The sequence below is a fragment of the Coffea arabica genome, chromosome 6e, assembly GCF_036785885.1.
Source record: "Coffea arabica cultivar ET-39 chromosome 6e, Coffea Arabica ET-39 HiFi, whole genome shotgun sequence".
NCBI classification, from domain to species: Eukaryota; Viridiplantae; Streptophyta; class Magnoliopsida; order Gentianales; family Rubiaceae; genus Coffea; species Coffea arabica.
Window position 1 is genome coordinate 3,277,316 of NC_092321.1, and position 24,120 is coordinate 3,301,435.

Consider the following 24,120-nt stretch of genomic DNA (forward strand, 5'->3'; position numbering starts at 1 on the left):
CAATGGTTAAAATGGGTCAACTTATTTCATGGCTAAGCATCAACCCAATTGGATAAAAGCATGAATCATATGCCTTTAAATTTATTCTGGAAGCTGTAAGTATCTGACTTCACCATATTTGAAATGGTTGGCGCTTGATATGGGAATAGACGAAGCGTATATACACGAAGTGAATATTTGTGTAGTAAGTAGCAAGTCATCTATACATGGGACACCAGCGTTTCCTCCATTTCTTTTAAGGAAGGTTTGCATCAAATGGGAAAGCAAAAATGGAAGTTGTAAGGAACTATTAGGCACACAAACTAGACAAATGGACTGGACCAATTACTTACCAAAAAAAATAAAGGACATAGGACCAATTCACAGGCTCAAAGGGACCATCATTTTTCTGTACCTTTACATAAAACAAGACTAATAGATAAAGAAATAGAAGGTAATTTGGAATCGAGAATTTATCTATATGCAAAAGAACTCCATAATTGCCTGCATAAATCACTTTTAGGTAAACTCTGAAGCCGACCGTGGTCCTACACTAATCTTAAACCATTCATAGGTTACGAGCAAAGTACGATTCTCTCCTTTTTTTTTTTTTTTTTTTTATCAATTGTCATCATCTACATCTATCCCGAACAAATTACGACCCGGATAATGCAAACTTAAGATAGAAGAAAGACCCCATCTACGGTCATTGTTGTAATTAATACTCATATATTTTTGTTAAGGTCATTATGGTTGTGAATTGGTCCCTTGTGCGCACTATTTTCTTTCCTTTTCCTGTTTGCCATTGACCTCGACTTGTTTCCTGTGACCACACCAAAGGCGAGTCTTTAATTTGGAACCTTGAAGGAGAGGAAAATGGTTCCCCGATATTATTTTTTTTTTGGTAACCAGAGACCTCATCCACACTAAAACGTCACGTCTTATAAGAAAATTTTATTTCCATCCCAATCAACTATTGAACATGTTTAGTAATCGATTCAAAATCAGCGAAAAAAGTTTTATTTGAACATACAAAGTCATTTAGACATATCCCAATTGAATTCTACTCTGTGTGCTCAAATGGAGTTCTCTTGCTAGTTTTGAACTGACCGTTCCAAGTAGTAATTGATAGCAATTGGTAGGAAGCCCCAAATAAAATTTCTCGTCCATGCGTAGACTCAACAAACGGGAGTACTACGTTGTTTTGTTATTAATCTCTTCTTGTCGTCAATGACTCAATTCATTTCACCGGATTCCATTGCAGTCAAGATGCTTCGGGAAGAAGAAACATTTATTAATTATTTTTCCTTCGTAATGATATTTTAATTAAAACGGGATATACATAGGTGATCATTGAAGTCTTGTGCGCAATGTTAGTTGTCCTATCATTCTAACACCTGGGAGATAATAGTGTGATCAGCAGCATTAACTGCTTGTATGATGGCAAACACAACGAATTGTAGATTTTGGGGAAAAAAAAAAAACCTCCATTAACTTGACGACGAATAATTAGGTGTCCAATTTGATTTTGTCTAAAAGGTTTGAACATAAATGATCATCAACTACGTCAAATCTACGTTGATGAGCTACAGATAGACGATGATGGGCTCTGTAGCGTGTACTTCATTACGACATTTAGAAGGAAAAAAAAAAAAAAGAATTAGACCTTTCATTACTCTATTTAAAGAGAACAACCACCAAAATTCACTGGCATTTCAAACTGTACCCCTCCTCGTGTCTAATCAAAAGAAGTTTATGAAAGATCAACGTTGAGAAAGTGTTTTATTTTTATTTTTTTCAAGAAAAAGAAGAATAAGAAGAAGAGGCTACCATAGGGTGGTTGAATTTCCCTAACCACCATGTAGTAGTCGTTGCCAATGATTAAGATGGCCATGGCTTCATTTTAATACGGTATGCGATTGACACGCATACTAATATATGTTGCCTTACCTAACTACTATATTGCGTGTTACTCTTAACATTATTCGTCCTTTTGGGTTTAATTGTGTACCAAACTTTGTTGATAACGGATTGGTATAGTGATAGTTTGATTTCTCTTTTTTATTTTTTGAAAATGTATTACTACATAGTGCAACTTTTGACAAACGAGTCGAACCCTCTATCCTTGTGCACGCATAAGAATCCAATTCTTTCAAATCCACAACATTAAATTGTTGTAATAGCTCCATCACGACCGATTAGCCTGGCATATTCTTAGGTGTAGCAATGCATCAATCTGGTCGTTCACAGCAGGACGGGACCAAGTGGGATCAATATATAATTCAATAATTGGGTATACACGTTAGCAGTGCCAGCTGCATGGAACGGATAATCTTTCCTGCAAGTCAACCACACACACATAAACTAGCTTAAGCATATGAAGTGAGCACTTAGGACCCTCTTAATTATCCCATGAGATGTTGGTTCCTATAATATGTTAAAAAAAGAAAGAAAAGAAAGAAAGTTGCATGGACTATATGATGAAATTGTATTGTCATTCTTGTTATGTCCAAATTTCTCTCTGTGTGATCCCTAAATGTACGTAACTGATCAGGATCTAAAGAACTGTTCTAGCTGAAAAGGAAACTTGTTACTCAATTCCAATAATTTAAAGGACCTACACATAGATAGATACTGCTCCACGTAGGGAGAAAGGAGAAGAAACAACATATATATGAAATGGACTGGTCCAAGACATGGTTGTTGAATGATGTAAAAATATACGGAAACAACTTGGGTATTAAAAGGTTAAGAAGGACAGGAAAACTTCCCTTTTGCATGCTCATACTGAGCAGTGAGGTGGATGGCGGTGTCCCAAATCCTCCATAAATTGAGTGAACAAGCAAGCAAAGTGAAAGCTATAGTAAAGAGATGAGATGGGGTGCATGCATGCATGCAAATCATGATCTTTAGTCAGCCAATTAAGCACCTCATACGTATACATGCAAAATGCATGCCTAATTTTTATTCGCTCTATTCATATATTAATTCTATGTTAATTGGGTATATATGATTGCGTTATCCAACTGGAAGTAATTCAGAACAATGAACGTCCCTACCCAATTATGTATCTTTGATGACCGTTCAAATTTACTTCATATAGGCAATTAGGTATAGGGATTAAAGTCCATGGTTAAGTGTGTGCCTTGACTGGGGGCACTCACTTTTCAAAGATGTAGCAAAACTATGAGGAAAACTGAACCAGATCCAGCCTTTCTAAATTATAAAAGCCTAGAAAGAAGATTCCACACGAAAACAGCCCACGCTCACTGTGCAAGCTCCTCATATGTCACATTTACTCCTCCTCCTCTTGCCTGGAAACTTCGTCAGACAACTGATGAAACATGCGGCAGTGGAATACTGCGCAGGACTATCTCTTAGTTTGCACTTTAGAGGTGGTTTGGGAGATTAGGAAAACATAAGTTGTGATCAGAGAAGGAGGAGGGTGGGGAGGTGGGGGGGAAAAAGAGAAGAGAAGAGAATGGATATTTGTGATGTTTTTTGGGAATTTTGGAAATTAACAAGTGCAATGATCTTGGATACGTTAGTTTTTTTCAAGGGCTTATTAATAACATGAAGGGTATTTTCAAACGAGTCAGCCAGCTTCCTGCAGCTTTCCTGATTTCTTTCCCACCTAATTTGGGTGGAAAAATTGTGCCCACTGCGGCGGTACTAATACTATCCATCCCTCCAGTCATTCCATTTCTTTTCTTTTCTACGCTACCGAAAACTGCCAAACAAAGAAAGACTGGCTTTCTTTTCTGCCCAAATCTCCTAAATCCCAAACTAGGGCTTGCACTTTTATTTGGGATATTTTACATCCTAAAGTCATTATTATTGTCAAATTGCACCTTAAAATTTTCATTTTAAAGTAACGGTTAATTTGCAGTTTACAGTACTGATCCAGAGTTACCAATTTATTCCAGATCACTACGATCTCGTACGTATACATACTCAGCACTCTCATTTCTGAATGTTGAAAGTGAGCATCAGCCCCTGATGTAATTCCAGAAGCAGACGAGTTCTACGGTACCTATGCAGTTAATGCGTGTGCACATACGTAAACTCCATATTGGCTAAGACTAGGTTATTAAAAGTAGTTTACTTATAGATGATACTTTGACTTGAGTACTGCAATTTCCTCCATATTAATAAATTGTCTTCTTGCTCAATTTTCCGACATTTCTTGATTATGCATGTTTTTCAAATTGATCTGCAACTACAAATGCTTCCTCGGTTGACTTTTATTCCCTCACCCGCTTTTGTGGGGTCCTGTCAGCTTTTGTTCTTGTTTGGGGGAGGGGGGTTGGGTTTGTGGGCTCCGTTTGGATTAGATGTTTTTTTATTTTTTTTAAAATATTTTATTGTAATAATGTATATGAAAATTTTTTATTATAGATTTTTTTGTGATGTTTTTGAAATATATTTTGAGATATTTTCAAGTTTAAAAATTTTTTAGTATATTTTTAAAATTTTAACATTAGCACTCACCACCGCCACCTCCCCCTTCTTTCTCCTCCCCTCCTTCTCCTTCATCCTCTGTTTTCCTCCTTTCCTTCCTTTTCTCGCCACAACCCCGCCCCTCCCTTCCCCGATCTAGTTGAGGACAGTTCGGGGAGCGGAAGGGGGAAGTGTCGGGAGGTTGTAGAGAGAAAGGGGAGGGAAAGGAGAAGGGGGGGGAGGGAGGAGAAGAGGCGGAAAAAGAGAGTGGGAGAGGAAAGAGGAGGAGGGAAGGGGTGGTTGGTGGGAGTAATAGATAGAAGAAGAAAATGATGTACGTTTAATTTTTTAATTTATTTTGTATAGTTAGAGTTGGTTTTTATATACCGTATAGATATAGTGTTTTTAGAGTTGTTTTTGTTTATATATTACTGTAGTATTGTATATGAAAAATTTATTGTTCAAAATATGGGAAATCCAAACAGAGTTTAACGGAGAAAATTTTAAGTTCTAGTGCAATTAATTAAGTGCAGCCAAATGGGTGTTGGGCAATTCTTGGATGACATGTAAACGACGACAACAGGGAAAGAGGTCAATGGCACTATACTAAAATAGCTCGGTGAAGTTTCCGTTTTTCTTGTGTAACCATACATTTAGGCAATTTTACTTGCACAAGTAAGAGATGCCATTTGTTCAGCTGCGGTGAGAGATATCATCGCGGTCAAATAATCCGTCAAGAATATTTGTTGCACGCAAGGAACGAATCTTTGGCTTCGATGACTCAGGTTGATTTTGGTAATATTTCCTTTGATTTTCTTCTAAACGTTTTTCTGTGATTTTTCTGCCAAAAAAAATAAAAAATAGTAAAAAAATTTAAATGATCAGACCACCACTAAGAATGTCGATTGTCGAATGAGTAGTAGCTTGAAGCAAATTGCTAGAACATAGACTACAGTTGATGAGTTGCAAATCCAAATCTCTCTGATAAGGGCCAACCCTGAAGATATAAGGCTGCTGCAGACGGCACTATAGCCCAAACCCCAGATAAGTAAAGAAAATTAGTGTTGGTCTAAATAGGTGAGATTAGAAGTGGCAAAATGGATATATGGTTGATAAATGGTTTTAGTTAAATGGATAGTGGATCAAATTGATCCAATCCAATTAAAACCATTTAATAAATGGATCTAAATGGATGTCATTTAAATGGATAGTGTAAACCATGATCCATCCATTTATCCATTTACTCTCCCAAATCCTAAATTTAAGATCCAAATGTTTTTTTCCAAAAAATACACAGATCCCCAAAGTTCTATCCTTAAATCACCTAAAACCTTTTGGTAATAACAAATGCTTGTACTACTACTCTATTTCAGTACTTCATAAAATTAGTTTAGTTCCAAGAAAATTTAACTGTTGTGGTCAATTTAACCTTTCGTCATTACTTTAAGTATCATTTTGTAAAGTAATGAACAAAGAACTTGGCTACATTTTTATAACTTTTGAATGAATTGAATACGGCTTTACAGTGAAAAGAAGTTTATGTTTCCAATTTTTTGCACTCCTGTTCAAGAGTGATGTCTAAAATAAAAGTGGAGTTTTAACAAGAAATCTTATGTTATTTGACAAGTAAAATATTTTCATAACATGTGCACGTAGTACCTAAAAATGTATGAAACTCCTTATTATACCATTGATATACAAGCTACCTTATATTACTTAATAAATTAGGTGCCTTTTTTTTTGGATAGTTGGGTTAGGTGATAAGGGGAGATGGATTGCAAGTATGAGGATTTGGAAAAAAAAAAAGTTGTCATTTACATATCTTAACCAATGTCGTGGGGACACTCGTTAGAAAACTTCTTTTTATAAATAAAAGAATTTAAAAAATAAAAATTATTTTGACACTGCATGATGCATTCTCGCTTTTTCTTTACTTCAGAATATAAATGTTTGCAATCATTACTACATGAGAGTTTAATTAAAAAAAAAACAAGAGTAGAGACTAAAATATAATTTTGAAAAGGATGGAAGAAGTCTAGGAACTAGAAGCAAATAAAATGCAATTAATGTTATTGGCAACTTGGCATGTGAGGAAGTTATGAAGGAAAGAATAGGTGGTCCCACAAAATTAATTTGACATATGAGGAAGTTATGAAGAAAAGAATAGATGATCCCACCAGATTTTATCTCACATTTTTATAAATGTGTTTTCTATTTTTTAAGTTAAATGGATGTATATGGATAAGATGGATAATTCATTTAAATCCACCAACATAATTGAATTTAAATGGTTATCCATTTAAAACCATTGAATTTATATGGATCATCCAAATCCATTTAAGGTTGGTTTATATGGATGGATTGGTGGATATGAATCCATTTTGCCACTTCTAGGTGAGATAGCTTCTGGGCTCCATCATCTCCTTCAAACTATTATGGGCCCTTTCCTTTCCACCCTTAAGCCCATAGTCCAAAAAATAAATGCAATCAAGAAAAGAAACCGATTTGAGTCTGGCTTTGCAGGCAGGCAGAGAGCTGATTTGATTCCATGACATGACGAGGATTAGGGAGCAGAGCGCCCTCCTGCTACAGCTTTCTGCCAGTGTAGCGCTTATTCATCCAGAAGGGCAGAAAGATAATGCCTTTTGGTTCCTACTACAGCTTACTACGAGACAAGAGGGGTCCTTGATTCCTTAAATGTTACTACTAATTCCTAACTAGTGCTAGTAGTGGTAACCCAAAAGGCTTCAATTTCCAATGCTGCAAAAATCCGTTTTTCAGGATTCACTTGCCGGTTCTCTATGCTAGCAATGTCTGCACTGTGTAGCCGCTTTCCCCCAGTCTTCCACTCCCTCACTTCCTATAAACTTTCATCCCTTCCCTACCACAACTACCTCCCCGCTTATCCCCACCGGAACCGCTTGAGAACTTGGGCCTCTGTATCCAAGAAACCCAGGTTTCATTTTCTTCCTTTATCCGTGATTTAACCCTTTTGAACTCTTGTGCTTGCTCAGATTTTGGTGCTTGGGATTGGTTATTTGTGTGGAAAAATCTGAATCTTTTTTGGTGGTGAATTAGGGGCAGCAGAAGGGCGAAAAGCAATGAGGATCTTTACAACGATATTAGAGAATTCTTATCCGCTGTTGGCCTCCCTTACGATCATGTTCCCTCCATGAAACAGCTCTCAGAGCATGGAAGGTATATGCTTCTCTGTATCACTACTATTCTTTTTTCTTGGTTATTAATATTTAGTTGCTTCAGTTTTGCTTTCGTTTTTCGTGGTAGCATTTTCTACTAGACAAGTCTCGATCATTCCATGTTCGTGGCATTGGCGATTAACGTGTATTTCTTTAAAGATTCTCTTTTATTGGCAGCTGTCATACTACCATTTTCATTTTCTGGGGTGTCTTATTATTGTATTTTTATTGGGATAGAGTTCTCACATACAGTCAATTGAATAATTTTTTTAATTTCTGTACATGATTCTGATAAGAAAGGATGGCAAGAAGACCTGTCAACATTGAGGGATTGCAAATCCACTTCCAGGCCTGGCACCCTTCCCCGCCCCAACAATATCTATATAAAAAAAAAATGGAGAAATGGGAATTGAAGTCAGGCTGATTATGAGCTTTAGGCTATGTTGGTTATTATTAAGGAGTGGATCTTAGAAAATCATTGAAGCTGTGATAAAGAGGTTGAATTCTTCACGTTGGTTATTAATGAATTTGACACAAAGTAGTGGCTACCACACAATACCATCTATTTTACAACTGCAAGACATGAATGCAAGAGAGTTGCATTTTTTAAAACAAAATTTTCTTTCCACTTCTTTAACAAGTGGCATATCAGAAATACAGCTGCTAGATAGCAAAGGCAAGATAACAATCTGTTTTTGCTTTCAAGTTCTCAGCTTGGTCTGCACAAAAATTGAATTGATTGTGAATTTGAGAAGGGTGCCGGATATTCTCTTTTGAAGTTGAATCGGACAAGAAATGAATGAATTTTGAATGATAGAATCATCATGTGATGTGGTCTTTAGAATGTTTGGAACAAGTCATGTTTTCGCTGATGATAAACAGAAATTAGATATTCAGGAGCAGCTTAATATGGAGAAAACTTTGTGTATGCAATATATTGTCAGTGCATATATTTTCAAAATAAAGAGATTTTTCTGACTATGTTGGCTTTTGTCCTTTCATTATCCCTTTTTTTTCCAGGCAGGACCTTGCAAATATTGTTAGACGAAGAGGATATAAATTTATAAGAGAGCTCCTAACAAGATCAGCAGAAATGCAAATCAACATTTCTATCACAGAGGAAAAATTGACAGGAGGGCAGCATATCCCTAGTGGCGGTGAAGGTATGTCAATGGGAATATATTGATTGTCTCGATATTGAATTCTGTCAACTAATCCAAGTTCTGATATGCAAACTCATACATTGAAACTGTTTCAAAAGGTCATCATGAGAAAGTCAAAGACTCATGTGAGGATACTTCCTTGTTGAGTGAAGCTAACGAAATAAAAGAGCATGAAAAAAGCTTAGTTGAAGATGCTCAAACTAATACAGGGCTCGATTCAGACAAAGATGATTCTTGTAGTCCAGAATCTTCAATTTATCCATTGTTGCAGGACAAGGTGGCCAAATTTATCCAGGATGGAGAATTGGATGACGTTGAAGGTAAAACTTTTCTTTCAAATGACTAATGACCAAAAGGCATGAAAAAATATACTGCTTTTTGAGATTCTTAACTCTTAATTCCTCTTTTGATGCTAAAACATGTGGGCTGAATAATAAAGTGTGCTGGTGATGTGGATGTACTGGTTGCAGGCTAAGTCCAATGTGACTGCTCCCAGTAATTTTTTCAACACATAATTAAAATGTAATCTTCGAAATATGAAAATTCTTGGATAAAGTTTCATTCTGAGTTCTGCTTATGAAAGAGGGTTCTCTAAACTGTTGTTTATCCTGCCTAGCAGAATATTTGAGTAATTTTGCACTTTGATTGACAGACAGTGGATTTGACATTCTGAATGAAAGAACTTCACAAGATTCCACAGCAATTGCTCAATCACCATATGCTATTGAATCAAACTCGATTTCAGTTCTTGGGCAGCAGAATGATCCTGTGCTCAATAGTGCTGATACAGTGAATGGAAACATGGCATCATCCTCTCATCAGGTTGAACACAGAGTAATGGAAACTAGTTCCTCAAGGTTTGCATTTTGTATGATGCTTGAAATTGAAAAATAGACATTTTATTTTCTTTCAATGCTGAATTTATTTTATCTTTGGTGGTTCTTGCTGTTATTTATCTTTGAACTATTTATGATGAATGTTCGTTAGGTATATTTTTCAGTAACAAAATTCTAGCACTAAGTTTTCCCATTCATCAAATTGTTCCAATCCCATGATCTGCAAAGTTGAGCATAAATAAGAGAGATACAGAAAAAATAATGTATAACCTTCTTCTCGTTCTCTTTTACTTTCCCTTTTCTGCATGACTTTTAGGGTTTCTTCCTTCGTCATGTTACTCTTGATGCTTACTCTTCATAACTTTATTCTTTAACTGCTGGCTAAATGAAATGCAAAAGTTGTCTTGAAAACTGTTATTTCCTCTTTCTTTTTGGCCCATAATATACTGCCTGGAAATTGGGTTGTTGAGCAGGATTGAGAGTCATTCAAGTGAAGAGGCGAATATTATTGACTTTAAAGAGGATCAAGAAATTGAGGTCATTATTATCTTTTTCTTGAAATTAGTTCTTTCTAACATAGCAAAAGTGAAATATCTGCAATTACTTAATTTTACTCCCTGGACTTTTTGTTTCATGTTCAACCAGGCCCAAAACTTGGGGAATCAAGCTGAAATTAATCATCTAAAGTTCATTCTGGTAATGCTTTATTTTGCACCTTGTTTTTGCCTATCTAGTTCTGAACTTTGCTTTCCACCTTTTCATTTTCCTTGTGTATATATAATTGAATGAGTAGAGCGTGATTTTTTTCTGCTGTTAGCATCAGAAGGAGTTGGAACTGACCCAGTTGAAGGAAGAGATTGAGAAAGAAAAGGTGATGTTTTTACCTATTAATTAATCACTCCGTAAAAAATCTAGTGTGGCATCTCGTTGATGAAAAAGTCTAAATTGTTGATATTCTGTTGCTTGCTTGGCAAGGGATTAACTACTAAACCTTCTTTCTTGATACACCAAATGTTGGTTGTACTCAGAGGTTGATGGTAGGAGAAAGCAAGTTAATTAGAATGATTATTGGTAACTTTAATACGAGTTTTCTGCCTTCTTGCAAAAGATGAATATTATGTGTGGTTTAGAGAGTTAATTTATCCAATGAACGTTTGTCTGGTCTAATTTCTTTTCATGTTTGCTGTCAGGTTGCTCTGTCTATTTTGCAGACTAAGGCAGACAGAGAGATTATTAAAGCCCAAAAACTTATCCTGGAAAAAGATGCCGAACTGCAGGCTGCTGAAGAGAGCCTTTCAGAACTGAAGGAGGCAAGTTCACTTTTCCCTGTCTTGTGCTTGTCTTCCCACTACTTAAGGACATTGTCATTTGGTGGTTTGTGAAGTCCGGTATGAACTCTACATTGAAGCCCAGATTTCACTGCTAGTGCAATTCCAGTGTCTTCTTTTTCTCTTAAGCTAGTGAAGGCCTATGCAATTTGATATACTTTGACTTGTGTGCATGCTTTGTTTAGCATCTTATAAAGTGCAGTAGCTTAAACATTGAAGCTTTTCCCTTTCTAGTCTTCGTCTGCCATCAAGTGCAATTCTTTTATTTCTTTATCTGGTAGGTTGAAATTCAGTACTGGGGAGAGGGTGAAGTTGTTGAGGTGGCCGGTAGCTTCAATGGTTGGCATCAGAAGATTAAAATGGATTCACAGCCATCTTCCAGCCTCTCAGACCCAAATGGATCACGGTTGACTTAGTTTTTCTGCTTCTAAACCTGGTTTTGGATGTTTTATGTTATGTGCTAGATTTGATGCAATGCTAAAGTTGCTCTATCACTTCATTTTATGGGAGTATACCGTGGCAATGGAAGGAAAAGCTGAATGTGTTAATGAGTGATAAGATGTTGTGATTTAAAGAAAAAAAATAAGGGAAAAAAGTACTAGCAAGTTTTCATGTGTTGTGCCCTCTAACATTTTGCACATCCTTTCTGACATGGTGCATTAAGAGAATCTCTTATCTTCTTAATGGATGGTTGACAGTGGTTTCTTCTTGAATATCCTTTTTGCTTGAAGTAGTGTCAGAAACAAGAATAAGTGATAAAAATGAATTTTGCAGGAAATCTCGACTTTGGAGATCAGTATTGTGGCTTTATCCTGGGGTTTACGAGGTTTGGATTTATATCCTCCAGTATCCAATGGAGATTTCTCTTCTTTTTCATTTGTGAAAAATTGGATAAATGTTGCATTTAAATTGAAATTTAGAAGTGAAATCTAGTCCATCAATGGCTATGCGTTCAAAATTTGGCCCAGAAAGATCAAATGATTAATTATTTTTAATTGAACTTTTTGCTGCTATAATGCTCTTTTAGTCCTCTTGGAATGCTGTTACATAATTGAACTTTGGCATGTTGTTTAAATGGTTTTGTCTTGTCTCCCAACATTTGATTTTCATGTAGATCAAACTTTATGTTGTACAATTCTGTAATAAGTGCAATCAATTAAAAAGCACTTTGAGAGGAATTGCCTCAGAGATATTTTTGTAGTTGTGGTTATGGTATCAGTGTGGGTGAATACAGTAAGAGAAATTTTTGAAATTCAGAAAAAGTGAATAGCGCCGCAGGTGGATTAGCTAATAAAACTTCCCTAAGATCTTCCTTTTGTTGTTTTAGATGATGTACTCAACATATTAAATCTTCTGTTCTAAGTGATACTGAAGTTTTAATCTATCCCAGACTCTATAGTGTCCTTCCTGACAGGTAAACTCAATTAGTGCATGCCATTTTACACTGAGGAAACAAGACGGAAACAACATCCTAAAAATTCAGCCAACTTCGTAAACCTTATTCCAGTTCCTCTAGGATTTTTGTGCTGTTAAATTTGTATACTGAGATTTCCTGTTTATATTGTGGCTTAATTTTTCTTAACTGAATGATATATGTTTTGTGTGTTACACTGTTTCGAATAGTTCTTTTTTAATGTAATAGATTTCGTTTTTGTTTCTTCTTTTATTTATGATGTAGTATTCATGCAGATAAAGTTCATTGTGGATGGCCATTGGACAGTTGATCCTCAGAGGGAGTCAGTTACCAGGGACACCATGCATAACAACATACTTCGAGTTGTTAGATGATAAAAGCAATATACTTTTTTGATGTACATACCTAAGGTATTATCACTTCAGTTATTAATTTGCATATGATTTGTGTTATGGCTAATGTCATTAAGACCATGTGTCTGGGAGCTCATACTTATGGCATCTACTTACAACATGCAAATCATTAGGTCAATGAGGTCTGACAGGCGTACGATAATATACCTGCACACATACGGGTTTTACAAGTGTGTATGCATATGTAATTATGCACAGGGAGCAGGCATGAAGGTGGTGGTTGTGAGACTGATCCTTTCAATAATATCCCCAAAAACCTTTTCTAAAACAGAAGAAAAAGATCAAAAAAAAAAAAAAGAAAGAAAGAAAAAAAAAACTGACCCATAATCTGCCAACCTGAAATTTTGGGACTTACCAGTACATATCATACACCAGGACATGCACCTGTATAGGAAATTCATGTTCTCTGAAATTATGTACATTTTGAAACTTGTTTTAGATTCATTTTTTTGGTTAGATGATGAAAAAGAGATACTGCAAAATAGTTGTTCCAAGCCAATCATCGTTTTGGTTTTGTTTGTCAAACCACTATGTTTAGAATGCAAAGGGAATTTGTTGTAATTTTCAATTTGGAATCAACTGTTGCACTTGTTTGTCTCCTTTTTCTTGTTACCACTTTGTTATCTGTAGTTGCTTTAAATTCATGCAGCATGGCACTACTGGTGAAACGTTTGTTTGTTTTGACCTGCAGAGAATGTCAGGTATCATTTTGGCCCCGCTTGCCACCCAGATTCTGCTGCCCTGCAGTGGATTTCCGCTAAACGTGTAGTAATCATGTGAAATCGGTGCACTTCTGAACTGGATGGATTCAGATTTTGCATTGTAGGAAGGGGGTTCAGATGTCTCTGTAGCTCTGAATTACGTTAGTGCTGCTGCTGCTGAAGAGTACATTTATAATTAAGGTTTGTAGACGGATTAGAACTAGCTGATGAGATTATTCTTTTTAAACACGAAATTAAAAAAAACTTCTGTGAATAAATTTCTGTTTCTTGGTACTCTGTGGCTGAGATTGTATAGCACGAATAAAATTTTGCTTCGTGGCCCTTGTGCCAGTATGATTTCCTGTGCAGCATTTGATTTTTGTCCTGCTTCTAAATATTCCTGGTGTAGGTGCAAACACGACCGGAGATCAACCGTAAAGTTTGGGGAAAATGATCCTGAAAGAAGAATCAGTTGTAAACTACGTGAGAACAGGTTATGCCCAAAAGATCATTTTTAAACTTAGCAGGCTGGAGAAATAAGATATCGAAATTTCTATTATAATTAAACTTCATGCTAAATGTTATGGAGGAGAGGGAGTCTAAAGTGGCTTATGTAGGGATTGAAATTTCGATTATAATTAAATTTCATGCTAAATGTTACAAGGGAAGGAGAGTTTAAAGATGTCATTGGAGATGAGGAAACTAAAGAAGCTTGTGTAAGGTTGGGTCTAGTGATTCATTAGACGAGATAAGTACATTACTGTACTCTCTGAATTTTTAAAAAACAAGAAAAAGGAATTACAACCTTTGATCTAATACAATACACGGGAGAGAAAGAAGCTTTCCTTGACTATTGGATCAAAGGCCAATGGTTTGAGAACCACCACCATCTCGCATTCGATAAATTTATTACAGGGCTGGGTCCATATTTCGGGTCCGCAAATGGGTCATCAATGATTTGTTCGTAAAGAACCACGAAGATGATAGAACCGAAGCATACAATGCAAGTCAATCACCCAAGCTGAGAAAGCACCGTCAGGAGGAGGAGTTGTTGAAACCACGTGCACATGTTTATAGTCTACTATACTCGCATTCGTGTCTCCATTCTTGCCGTTCCCTCTTCTCCCCCCCTCTCTCTGTTACTAACCCAGCACCAGCAGGCAGCAACGGCAGCATAGAAGTTTCCCGTACGCCGTAGGCCCGTAGCGATAAGTCACGTACTACCTTCTCTTAGGATAGTATTCAGAACTGTGCTTCGTTTTTCCACAATGGCAGTGGCTGTGGTGAATGCTGCTGCTTCTTCTCTTGCTTTATCTTCACAATCTCCCGCTTCGTTTCTGCCTTCTGTTCCATTTTTCCTCTTCCCCTTATCTTCCACTTCCTGTCTATATCCCTCTGAATCAAGGAGATATTCCTCGTTTGTAACTTCTAGGAAAAGGGTCCTCTCTGGCCTCCATGTGGCCGCCAATAACCAGATTTCTGAAACTAGTGATGATTCAGTTGAAGATGCAGAAGATTACGAAATGGAGGAGGCCAATACCGAGACTGTCGTTTACTCCTTTTCTCCTGTGCCTTTGCTATTTGTAGCTGCTCTTCCTGGAGGTATGCTTTTGTTACCTACCCTTCCTGAGATCAGGCATTCTACATTTTGAATCTTTGTATGCGCTAGCTGCTGTTAAGAGGTAGAAGAACTATCTTGGTATATTTTTTTTTCCCCAGCAGGGCAAGGGTGAGATTTAAGAGAGGAGATTTGAACCCAGGACTTCCTGAATCCTCAACTTTAGCTACTAAACTATCTTGGTAGTTGGCACTCGGCTGTTCTCTTCTTTCTTGATTCACCAATTTGCTCTATACCCTTCTCATAATGCTAATTGAACTGAAAATTTTCTCGTTATCACTGTATTACACATTGTCCTTGAGAAATCAAAGTTGGAATACAGATTAACCTCCTTTTTGGTGGTTTTGTTTTTTCCCCGGTATGTTGAATTTCTCCTAAAATGGACGTGGTCGATTAGACTCTAGGGGTTTTTTTTTTTTTTTTTCTGGGTCTCTAATCTGAAATTATAGAGTAAGCTTTTCTCAAGAATCATTCCCATGGTTAAGGATCGGATGATTGGTTTATTCTTTACGTCATAAATCAAACAATTGCCGGGAAAGGTGGTTTTAGATTAGAGAATACTGCTCAAAAGAACTGAAACACTTTGGGGTACAGTTTGTCAAGAGGGTCAGTTACACTTATCCGAATCAAGGACTAATGGCAGCAGGGTTGAGTAAAATGCCTGAAAGTGATTGTGTACAATGTTTATGGTTCTTGTGTTCTAGGATAGTTGCAAAACCAAAACTGCATCCCATCAATGTTTAATGGGACTAATCCGACGGAATAGAAGTTGTGATCTTATTTGGCACTTTCAAATTTTAAAACAATCACAAAATCACAAGACAAGTAATTCAACTGTTGGTCTTAAAAGTGTCGAGTAGAAATTTCAGATTTAAACTGAAATTTGTTAGCACAATTATAGAATTTGAGTTAAGACCCATTAATTAGATGATCTTATTATACAACTCAATAAATAAATTATTACTAAAAGAAAAAGGTCACAAATATTAAATAGGTTCAAATGGTGAAATCATATGAATATATACATGAGTTTCAAACAAAATTATTAGTTTTAAACCCCTATTTTTTGAAAAAATGTGAGGGATGAAAAAATTTATTTTGAAAAATATGAAGGATGGAAAATTCATTTTTTGAAATGTGAGGAACAAAACAATTCATTTTATAAAATGTTAGGGATGAAAAAGTTCATTTTGTGAAATGTGAGGGACTATGAATCAGATTATATAAAAATTTGATTTGACAATTTTGCCCTTAAAAATGATCACATTCAAGTCACGTGGTGGATTCCGACAAAAAACTAGTCGGAGACCTAGGTAGGAACCAAATTTGGTCAATGTGAATTTGTAAGGGACGTAAAATTACACTTTTAAAAGTGAGGGACGAAAAAAGTTATCTTGTAAAATGTGAGGAACGTTTTGAACGATTTTTCCTTTATTTTGTGAAATAACATTCTCCCGACAACCGTCGGTTTAAAGAAAACACTTCTGAGCTCCTTCACCTGTGGTCTTTCATTTCACTCTTTCTTTCAAGTTTCAAGAGAATTGCTAATGACTTGACCATCTGAAACTCTCAGCTGCAACCGTAAGGTCTCTTTTTGAACCTTTTGTTGAGCTCGTGAAGTCTTGGAACCTTCCAGACTGGCTCGTGCACTGGGGTCACCCTGGTAATATGGTACATTACTTTTTTCTCCTGCTTCCTCCCTGCATTGTTTTATCATCTATTAGACCAGCAGAGAATCCAACAACAGTAACTAAAGATGAATGAACACTCTGTCCCGAAATTGTTCCTGCCATTTTGTAGGCTGTTGTGCTTTTTGCTATGGGTGGGTATGGAACTTACCTTGGTTTCCGAATCCGAGTGTCTGATGATGTGGTAAGAACAGGAAATTACTGCCTTACTTATTTGTGCTAGTAAATTTTTTCTTCCAACTATAACGTTTGGACAAGTCTAAGATCACCTCGAAAATTTATCAGGAGGAGAAGGCCAAAGCCAAAGACTTGCATCCTAAACTTCTTGGAGGGATGTTTATCTTCTTTGCTCTCGATGCCGCAGGTGGAATAACATCTCTACTCACTTCAGATAAACCTATCTTTGAAAGGTATGCTTGGATTTGAATAGCACAACCTTCTCCCGGACAGCCAGCATCTTGTATGATTTTCTTTCTAAAACAGTGTATTATAGTCGATGTACGTGTGTTTCTTGCAGTCCTCATGCTGTCACAGGTATCATCGGGCTTGCGCTTTTGACTCTGCAGAGTATATTGCCGGCATTATTTGAGGTAACTACTCTATAAAAGCTTTATAGCTTTTCGGTCACGGGAAAAATTTTGATTTTCTTACACTGTCAGCAACTTCTCATCAACAGGGAAATCCTGGATTAAGGAATCTTCATGGAATCCTGGGTAGTGGAATTATGACATTGTTTCTTGTCCATGCTGCACTTGGACTTCAGCTGGGCTTGAGTTATTAGTGCCCTATAAAAACTAACAACATTCCCACCAACAATCTAAATTCACTTTTATTATTATTATTATTATTATTATACATCATATTTCACGAGCACATGTGTAGCTTCTAGCTCTAAAGATTTTTTTTTTTTTTTTTTTTTTTTTTTGCTGTTTCTTGAGGTTGATGCTATAATTTTTATATTTTTTTTTTTGGATAGTGTAAGTGTGAGGTTTCAAGTTTGAACCCTCCCATTTATCCAAAAAAAAATGAAAAAAAAAATGAAATGTAGGTAACAATATAAGATGAAGATAACAAGCAAAACATGTAGAACCACCATAATGCAAGCGAGTTTGAAGTGAGCTACGACAAAGATCAATTCATGCTGAGTTTAAAAATGCACCAAAATATTTCTATGATGCAAGTGAAGCATCAAGAAACTTACAAGCGAACTGCATTTGAAAAACAAAATAAAATCATAGATGCAATAATTAGAAAACTTTGTTTAAAAAAAAATCATACATTCTTTACCTAATCTGATCATGTTCATAATTTCATAAATAAGCTGAATTTTCAAGTTGGTGCAGACAAAAAAAAGGGTATCTTTGCCACACCCGGTAAGTGAATTTTCGCCGAGGTGATGCAAAAGAAAAGATGATTAGTGCCAAGTACCAATTTAGGAAATGTTACTGAAAAATGTGGAATTCTAATTTAGGACCGTGCCGTGTTGGAAAAAGTTTAAGAAGGTAACAGAACTATACCACGTTGGATATTGCTGGAGCCACGCGCATCATGTGACAAAAATGTTAAATGTGATTTCTGTGTGCGTACAATGAATATTCATAATAGTTAATCATGAGTTGAACTTGAAACATGAATTACACGTGGGTCTATTTAGGCTGAATACGCAAGTCTTTAATCGGGTTAGTGATGCTGACCATCTTGGAATTTAGTGAAGTGTTTAGCAATAATATCATGTCATTACCATATCAAGTAACGTACGTGAGGGCTGTGCAATAAACCAAAACGAGTTTCTAAAGAGAGGCGAAGGAGAAAAAAAAAATAAAAGAAATGCTTGACAAACCCCCCGCCCCCAACCCCAAAAAAGAAAAGAAAAAAAAAAAAAATCCCCCCACTTACATGTCAATTCCAAAAGGTTGTTGAACCATTAGGTGACCCTTCTTCATCCCAATTTTGTTGGTCATTTCTTTTTTCCGACGAAAATGGGACAAAACGGTGATTGAACGTGATATTTTCACACCTACTTATCTTTTGAAATAATTATTACGCGATTCCACCTAAGCAATGTCATCAGTGAAAAGGATTAATACCTAAATATTCCAATGCTATCAAAATAACTCGTGGCCGGTAAGCCACAGATGCAAAAAAAAAAAAAAAAGTTTTAAATTAATCCGTTATCCTGCCTAATGTGTTAGTTTTAAGTCTCAACCAAACATATTCACATCTTTGTATATTACATATTAAAATGTGTAAATCTTATATATACTGACAATGTATACACTATTATCGTTGAATTCATGTACACAAATTAAATTTTAAATTCAAATTTTGCATAATTATCATTCATCAAAAACTGACAAACATATTCACATCCTCGTTAGTTCACGTGGTCATTCAAATGCTCATACTCTTTTGCATTGCGTGTATTTGTTGTGATCATTAAAACTGTATACGAATCAGTAACAATTCATTAAAAAGTATATAAATTAAAAATTTTCTAACAATAATAAATCGAATAAGTTCAAAGTACATGAAAAATAATACTAATAAAATATGATCAACACTCAATACATTTTCAAACATCCTCAATTTGCCCGTACTAAGATTTGTCATTCTAAATCTTTTAACATAATTTGGTATATTTAATATTTCTTATATGTATTAATATATTTGACACATAACTCATAAGTATAACACATTAACTTTATATATATATCAAAATATGAATATATTATATATAACTATATATATATAGATGTATATTAAGGATTGGACCTATATCGGATTTGAATTTTATAAAATCCAAACTCAGTTCAGACCTAATACTTAGCCTCATGTTCATCTAACCCTAAAGGTTGAACCACGCCTAATATTTAGGCCCAAGTTCAATGTAACTCCAAATCGATTTTTTTTCCAGGCGAGCAGGTTGAGTTTGGACTGGCCCGACTCATTAACAGTCCTAACTCTGATGGACACCGTAAATATCATCCACTAGCTGTAATTATCTTCTTCTTCCCTTAAAGATTAACGCGTCTGATCCGATTTGACTTCCACACCAGATTCCGCTGCAAGTGCCAAATTTGCAATTTGCATGCGCTCGACTCCACTATTGACTATTGACGACACAGAAAAGTCAAAAAGAGTGACAATTGTGATCGACTTTCTTGGGAAGAAGGGGTGGTAAACAGGTGAGGTAACCTACCAAGAATGCTCAAAGGGGCAGTGACAGAATTGTCAACCATGAAATGGCTCTTACCAACTCGGGTACAGTCATTACAGCATGTAGTACAATCACTATATTGCACAAACCTCGTCTACTACATTATTATTATTTATTATCATTAATTATTTGCTTTTAGTTCAAGGGAATATTTATGGTAAATCTTACCAGGAGGACGAAGAATTATTTTACCAATAATCTACTCTAAATCGGATCTTGGGACAAAATCAAAACATTAAATCCATCAAGATCATTGAAGTCTTCGACAAAAGAGTTTAAGATCAAAGTGTTTTTAATAGGTAGATGATGTGAAATTTTAAGAGATTTATGGACGCATCAAACTAACTAACTTATCTTTAAAAAAAAAATTATTTTAAAGGAAAAAACTCATCTTACACGATAACATCAATAACAATATATTAGTACCTTTTTTTGGTTTGTTTTTCACTCTTAAAAGGTAAAACTCATCCTACCTAACAAGATTAATAACAATACACCATTATCAGCCATCACTATGAAAAATCCCATAAATTTAGACCCTTGTAAAGAAGCAAAACACGGGTGGGTGAAATTTTTGAAAATGAAAAAGGTCAAAACAATGATGACAGCAGAGAAAAGAAATAGAAGGCGGAGTTGAGACTGACAGCGGCGATGATAATTGTCTGAGATTCGGTACACAGAAATGGAGGAGGATCTGAATAATCGCACATTTATTTATTTATTATTTAGACATATCGAAAAGGATTGGTTGGTGCCTGGTGGTTGGGGTATCCAAAAACCCCATTTTGCCCATACCGTTTCCGTATGTGGAAAAAAAAAAACAAAGAAATAGGAGAGGAAGGAGTTCGACCGGGGATATCTCCCGTCCCGCGTTAGGTAAGTTGCGCGGGTAAAATTGTAAAGTAGTAGTAGTAGTAGTTGGTATCTGGCTGGATTGAAAGTATTCCCTCGTTTTCCTTTCCCTCGCTTGGATAAAGAAGAAGAAGAGGAAACTGGAAAGAAAGAGCGAGTCCCCCGGGATCTCCTCGCACTACTATATATATACACAGCCATTGCTCTTCTTTCACTACTCTTCACCGAAGGCGAAAATACCTCTCTTCTCGTCTTCCCTGTACACTCCTCCTCCCTTCCCCCGCTGCTTCTCCCTTCGCCCGCTCCGCTCCTTTGTTGCTTGCAGATCTACAGGTTCTTTTCCCTCCTGCAACTCTCTCTACTTTATTATTTTGTTTAGATCTGGCAACTCTATCATTTGATTGAATGAGATCTGGATCTCTGCCATTGTGATGAATTCTGTTTTTCCATTCATGAGCGTTTTCTCTCTAATGCAGTGTTAATATTCCTTGCCCCGTTCTATGTGTCGTGCTTCTCTTTTCATCGTTTGTCATGGTTTCGACTAATTTCTATGCTGGATTTGGGTCCTGACGTTCTATTTTTGATGATTAGTTATGCCGTCGGGATTACAATGAATCAGTTAATTATCGGATCTTGCCACTGTTGATGACTTCATTCTATGCTATTGTATTCTGATATTTAGTATGTAGATCTTATTGCAGATCTCGTTACCCATCTGGATGTTCTGTCATACAAATGCTTTTTGTACTTGAATATTCTCGTTACGACGATCCAGCGCCATCCCCCACCCCCGCTCTTTTCCTTTTCACATTTGGATCTAAGCGCCATTGAATCGTTAATGTTGTTGAAAGGATAGACCTTTATTTAAGATGGGCTATCCAATTATGTGGCAACAGCAGTAGATATCACGTTGATATTAATGTCGGTAACAACTACAATGTACTAAGGGATCTCTCTCCGTATTTCAAGGGTCACCATGAAATCTGAGGCTGGACGCTCGGATCGATGGAAAATTTAGAGGATTTTTATACTTGTATATGTTACCTGGTGATACTAAAAATAACCCATTTGTTACGAATTTGGCCTTCTTTTATTTACCTATTCCTTAATTTGCCATGTAAAAGTGCCATAGATTGAAAGCATAGTAATGTCGATAATGAGTCATTTATATCATAATGAGCCTGCTATAGTATCCTAAGAAACTCACTGCTACTAATGCTGCTACCAGTCAAATCATGGTGCATAAAAGGAGCTTATGATTCAGTAACTTTGTCAATGGATTGAAAATTTGCTTTAAGTTTTAATACAAACCATAACTGAGGCAGTCTTTTCTTCTGTTCCTTATCAGGCTAGACATGGATACCTTCCTCTTCACCTCAGAGTCCGTCAATGAAGGCCACCCTGACAAGCTCTGTGATCAAGTCTCGGATGCCATTCTTGATGCTTGCCTGGAACAAGACCCGGAGAGCAAAGTTGCCTGCGAAACCTGCACAAAGACTAACATGGTTATGGTCTTTGGTGAAATAACTACCAAGGCTACAGTCAACTATGAGAAGATTGTGCGTGATACTTGCAGGGGTATCGGGTTTACATCAGCTGATGTTGGCCTTGATGCTGACAATTGCAAGGTTCTTGTCAATATTGAACAACAGAGCCCTGACATTGCCCAGGGAGTTCATGGTCATTTGACCAAGAAACCTGAGGAAATAGGAGCTGGTGACCAAGGACACATGTTTGGTTATGCAACTGATGAAACACCAGAGCTTATGCCTCTGACTCATGTCCTTGCTACAAAGCTCGGCGCCAAGCTTACTGAAGTTAGGAAGAACAAGACATGCCCATGGCTGAGACCCGATGGTAAAACCCAAGTAACTGTTGAGTACAAAAATGAGGGTGGTGCTATGGTCCCTATTAGGGTCCACACTGTTCTCATCTCAACCCAACACGATGAAACTGTTACAAATGATCAGATTGCCCAGGATTTGAAGGAGCATGTTATCAAGCCTGTCATCCCAGCTCAGTACCTTGATGACAAAACCATCTTCCACCTCAACCCATCAGGTCGCTTTGTTATTGGTGGTCCACATGGTGATGCAGGACTTACTGGGCGTAAAATTATTATCGATACTTATGGTGGATGGGGTGCTCATGGTGGAGGTGCCTTTTCTGGCAAGGACCCCACTAAGGTGGACAGAAGTGGTGCTTACATTGTTAGGCAAGCTGCTAAGAGCGTTGTTGCTTCGGGCCTTGCTCGTCGCTGTCTTGTGCAGGTTTCTTATGCCATTGGCGTCGCAGAGCCTCTTTCAGTGTTTGTTGAGACATACAAGACTGGGAAGATTCCAGACAAGGATATTCTCGCTCTGATCAAGGAGAACTTTGATTTTAGGCCTGGGATGATCGCAATCAATCTTGACTTGAAGAGGGGAGGCAATTTTAGGTACCAAAAGACTGCTGCTTATGGTCATTTTGGCCGTGACGACCCTGATTTCTCTTGGGAGACTGTTAAGATTCTCAAGCCCAAAGCTTGAGTTGACAACTGTCTGCAAATTACTTTCAGTAGCAATGATTCTAGCTGCAAGCAAATAAACAAAGCTATCTGGCATACACTTGACCCGAATTCATTTTTCCAGGGCTCCACTAAGAGACGGGAAAAGGGACCCTGCATTATGTACTTTAGAGGATTGAATGAGCGCGGAGCGATTTGTCACCTTGTCTTCTAGTTATTCGTTCATTTTGAAGTTAGTTTCTTTTTTTTTTGTTGTTATAATCATTGTTTCAGTTGTCTGCTCGTTAGCGACACTCTTTCTCCATTCATGTTGTTGATCAATTTTTGATTATTCACACGTCCTCGTGAAAGTATATCTTCTATTGGTAATGAAATTTTTACATAACGTGCATTTGATTGACCAACTTAGTTCATACTTATTAGCAACTTTCTGGCTTGCATTTTCTAGCTATGTAGCACTTGCTTGGAATGTTTTTTCTGCTATGGGAGTGGTAGGTGGGAAGAAATGGATTGGATGGATTAAATAAAAAGCCCTCTCCGAGGTACCCAAGTGATTAATACTCTTTCAACAGTAAATAATAAACATACGCACCCAAAATCTAAGGTAATTTCACATGTTTATCCAAAAGGCAATTGCTATGATTAATACTCGACTGTTACAAAATTATTTTCATAACTTTTTTCATTATCAATTCTCAAACCAAGTTGCCTTTTCCATTGTAAACTCTCAGATCAAGCATCTGAGAATTGTCCAGCAAGCTAAGCCAT

The 24,120-nt window shown here is 36.7% G+C and overlaps 3 protein-coding genes across 7 annotated transcripts; all 3 read left to right on the forward strand.

The window, feature by feature from the left end:
• The first annotated feature begins 6,934 nt into the window (after positions 1–6,934).
• Positions 6,935–14,158, forward strand: LOC140003811 (protein PTST homolog 3, chloroplastic-like). 5 transcript variants are annotated; one of them, XR_011816730.1, is made up of 14 exons: positions 6,935–7,375; positions 7,498–7,617; positions 8,637–8,779; positions 8,878–9,099; positions 9,432–9,636; positions 10,089–10,152; positions 10,261–10,311; positions 10,433–10,486; positions 10,806–10,925; positions 11,225–11,349; positions 11,718–11,769; positions 12,633–12,767; positions 13,462–13,672; positions 13,881–14,158. XR_011816730.1 is itself a non-coding variant. In XM_072054484.1 (13 exons), exons 1-12 carry the CDS (start codon positions 7,221–7,223, stop codon positions 12,729–12,731), a joined length of 1,410 nt encoding a protein of 469 aa, XP_071910585.1. In that variant the 5' UTR covers positions 6,935–7,220; the 3' UTR covers positions 12,732–12,767; positions 13,462–13,828. The 5 variants fall into 5 exon arrangements, 2 of the variants coding, with proteins under 2 accessions (XP_071910585.1, XP_071910586.1); XR_011816731.1 differs by having other exon boundaries at positions 10,439–10,486; XR_011816732.1 differs by lacking the exon at positions 11,225–11,349.
• A 784-nt stretch (positions 14,159–14,942) lies between these two features.
• LOC113695708 (uncharacterized) lies at positions 14,943–17,650 on the forward strand. The gene is made up of 4 exons (XM_072054486.1): positions 14,943–15,073; positions 17,063–17,187; positions 17,295–17,367; positions 17,454–17,650. The coding sequence occupies exons 2-4, from the start codon at positions 17,111–17,113 to the stop codon at positions 17,556–17,558; spliced, it is 255 nt and encodes an 84-aa protein (XP_071910587.1). The 5' UTR covers positions 14,943–15,073; positions 17,063–17,110; the 3' UTR covers positions 17,559–17,650.
• Positions 17,651–20,849: 3,199 nt separating this feature from the next.
• LOC113694912 (S-adenosylmethionine synthase 3) lies at positions 20,850–23,756 on the forward strand. The gene is made up of 2 exons (XM_027213828.2): positions 20,850–21,179; positions 22,195–23,756. The coding sequence occupies exon 2, from the start codon at positions 22,202–22,204 to the stop codon at positions 23,372–23,374; it is 1,173 nt and encodes a 390-aa protein (XP_027069629.1). The 5' UTR covers positions 20,850–21,179; positions 22,195–22,201; the 3' UTR covers positions 23,375–23,756.
• Positions 23,757–24,120: the final 364 nt, after the last annotated feature.

Excerpts from the sequence above, each read along its gene's own strand:
- LOC140003811 (XM_072054484.1), top strand. The coding sequence starts at position 7,221 with ATGCTAGCAATGTCTGCACTGTGTAGCCGCTTTCCCCCAGTCTTCCAC. Across the intron at positions 10,487-10,805 it reads AAGAGATTGAGAAAGAAAAG|GTTGCTCTGTCTATTTTGCA; the intron begins GTGATGTTTTTA and ends GTTTGCTGTCAG. Across the intron at positions 10,926-11,224 it reads GCCTTTCAGAACTGAAGGAG|GTTGAAATTCAGTACTGGGG; the intron begins GCAAGTTCACTT and ends TTTATCTGGTAG.
- LOC113694912 (XM_027213828.2), top strand. The coding sequence starts at position 22,202 with ATGGATACCTTCCTCTTCACCTCAGAGTCCGTCAATGAAGGCCACCCT.
- LOC113695708 (XM_072054486.1), top strand. The coding sequence starts at position 17,111 with ATGTTTATCTTCTTTGCTCTCGATGCCGCAGGTGGAATAACATCTCTA. Across the intron at positions 17,188-17,294 it reads GATAAACCTATCTTTGAAAG|TCCTCATGCTGTCACAGGTA; the intron begins GTATGCTTGGAT and ends TGTTTCTTGCAG. Across the intron at positions 17,368-17,453 it reads TATTGCCGGCATTATTTGAG|GGAAATCCTGGATTAAGGAA; the intron begins GTAACTACTCTA and ends TCTCATCAACAG.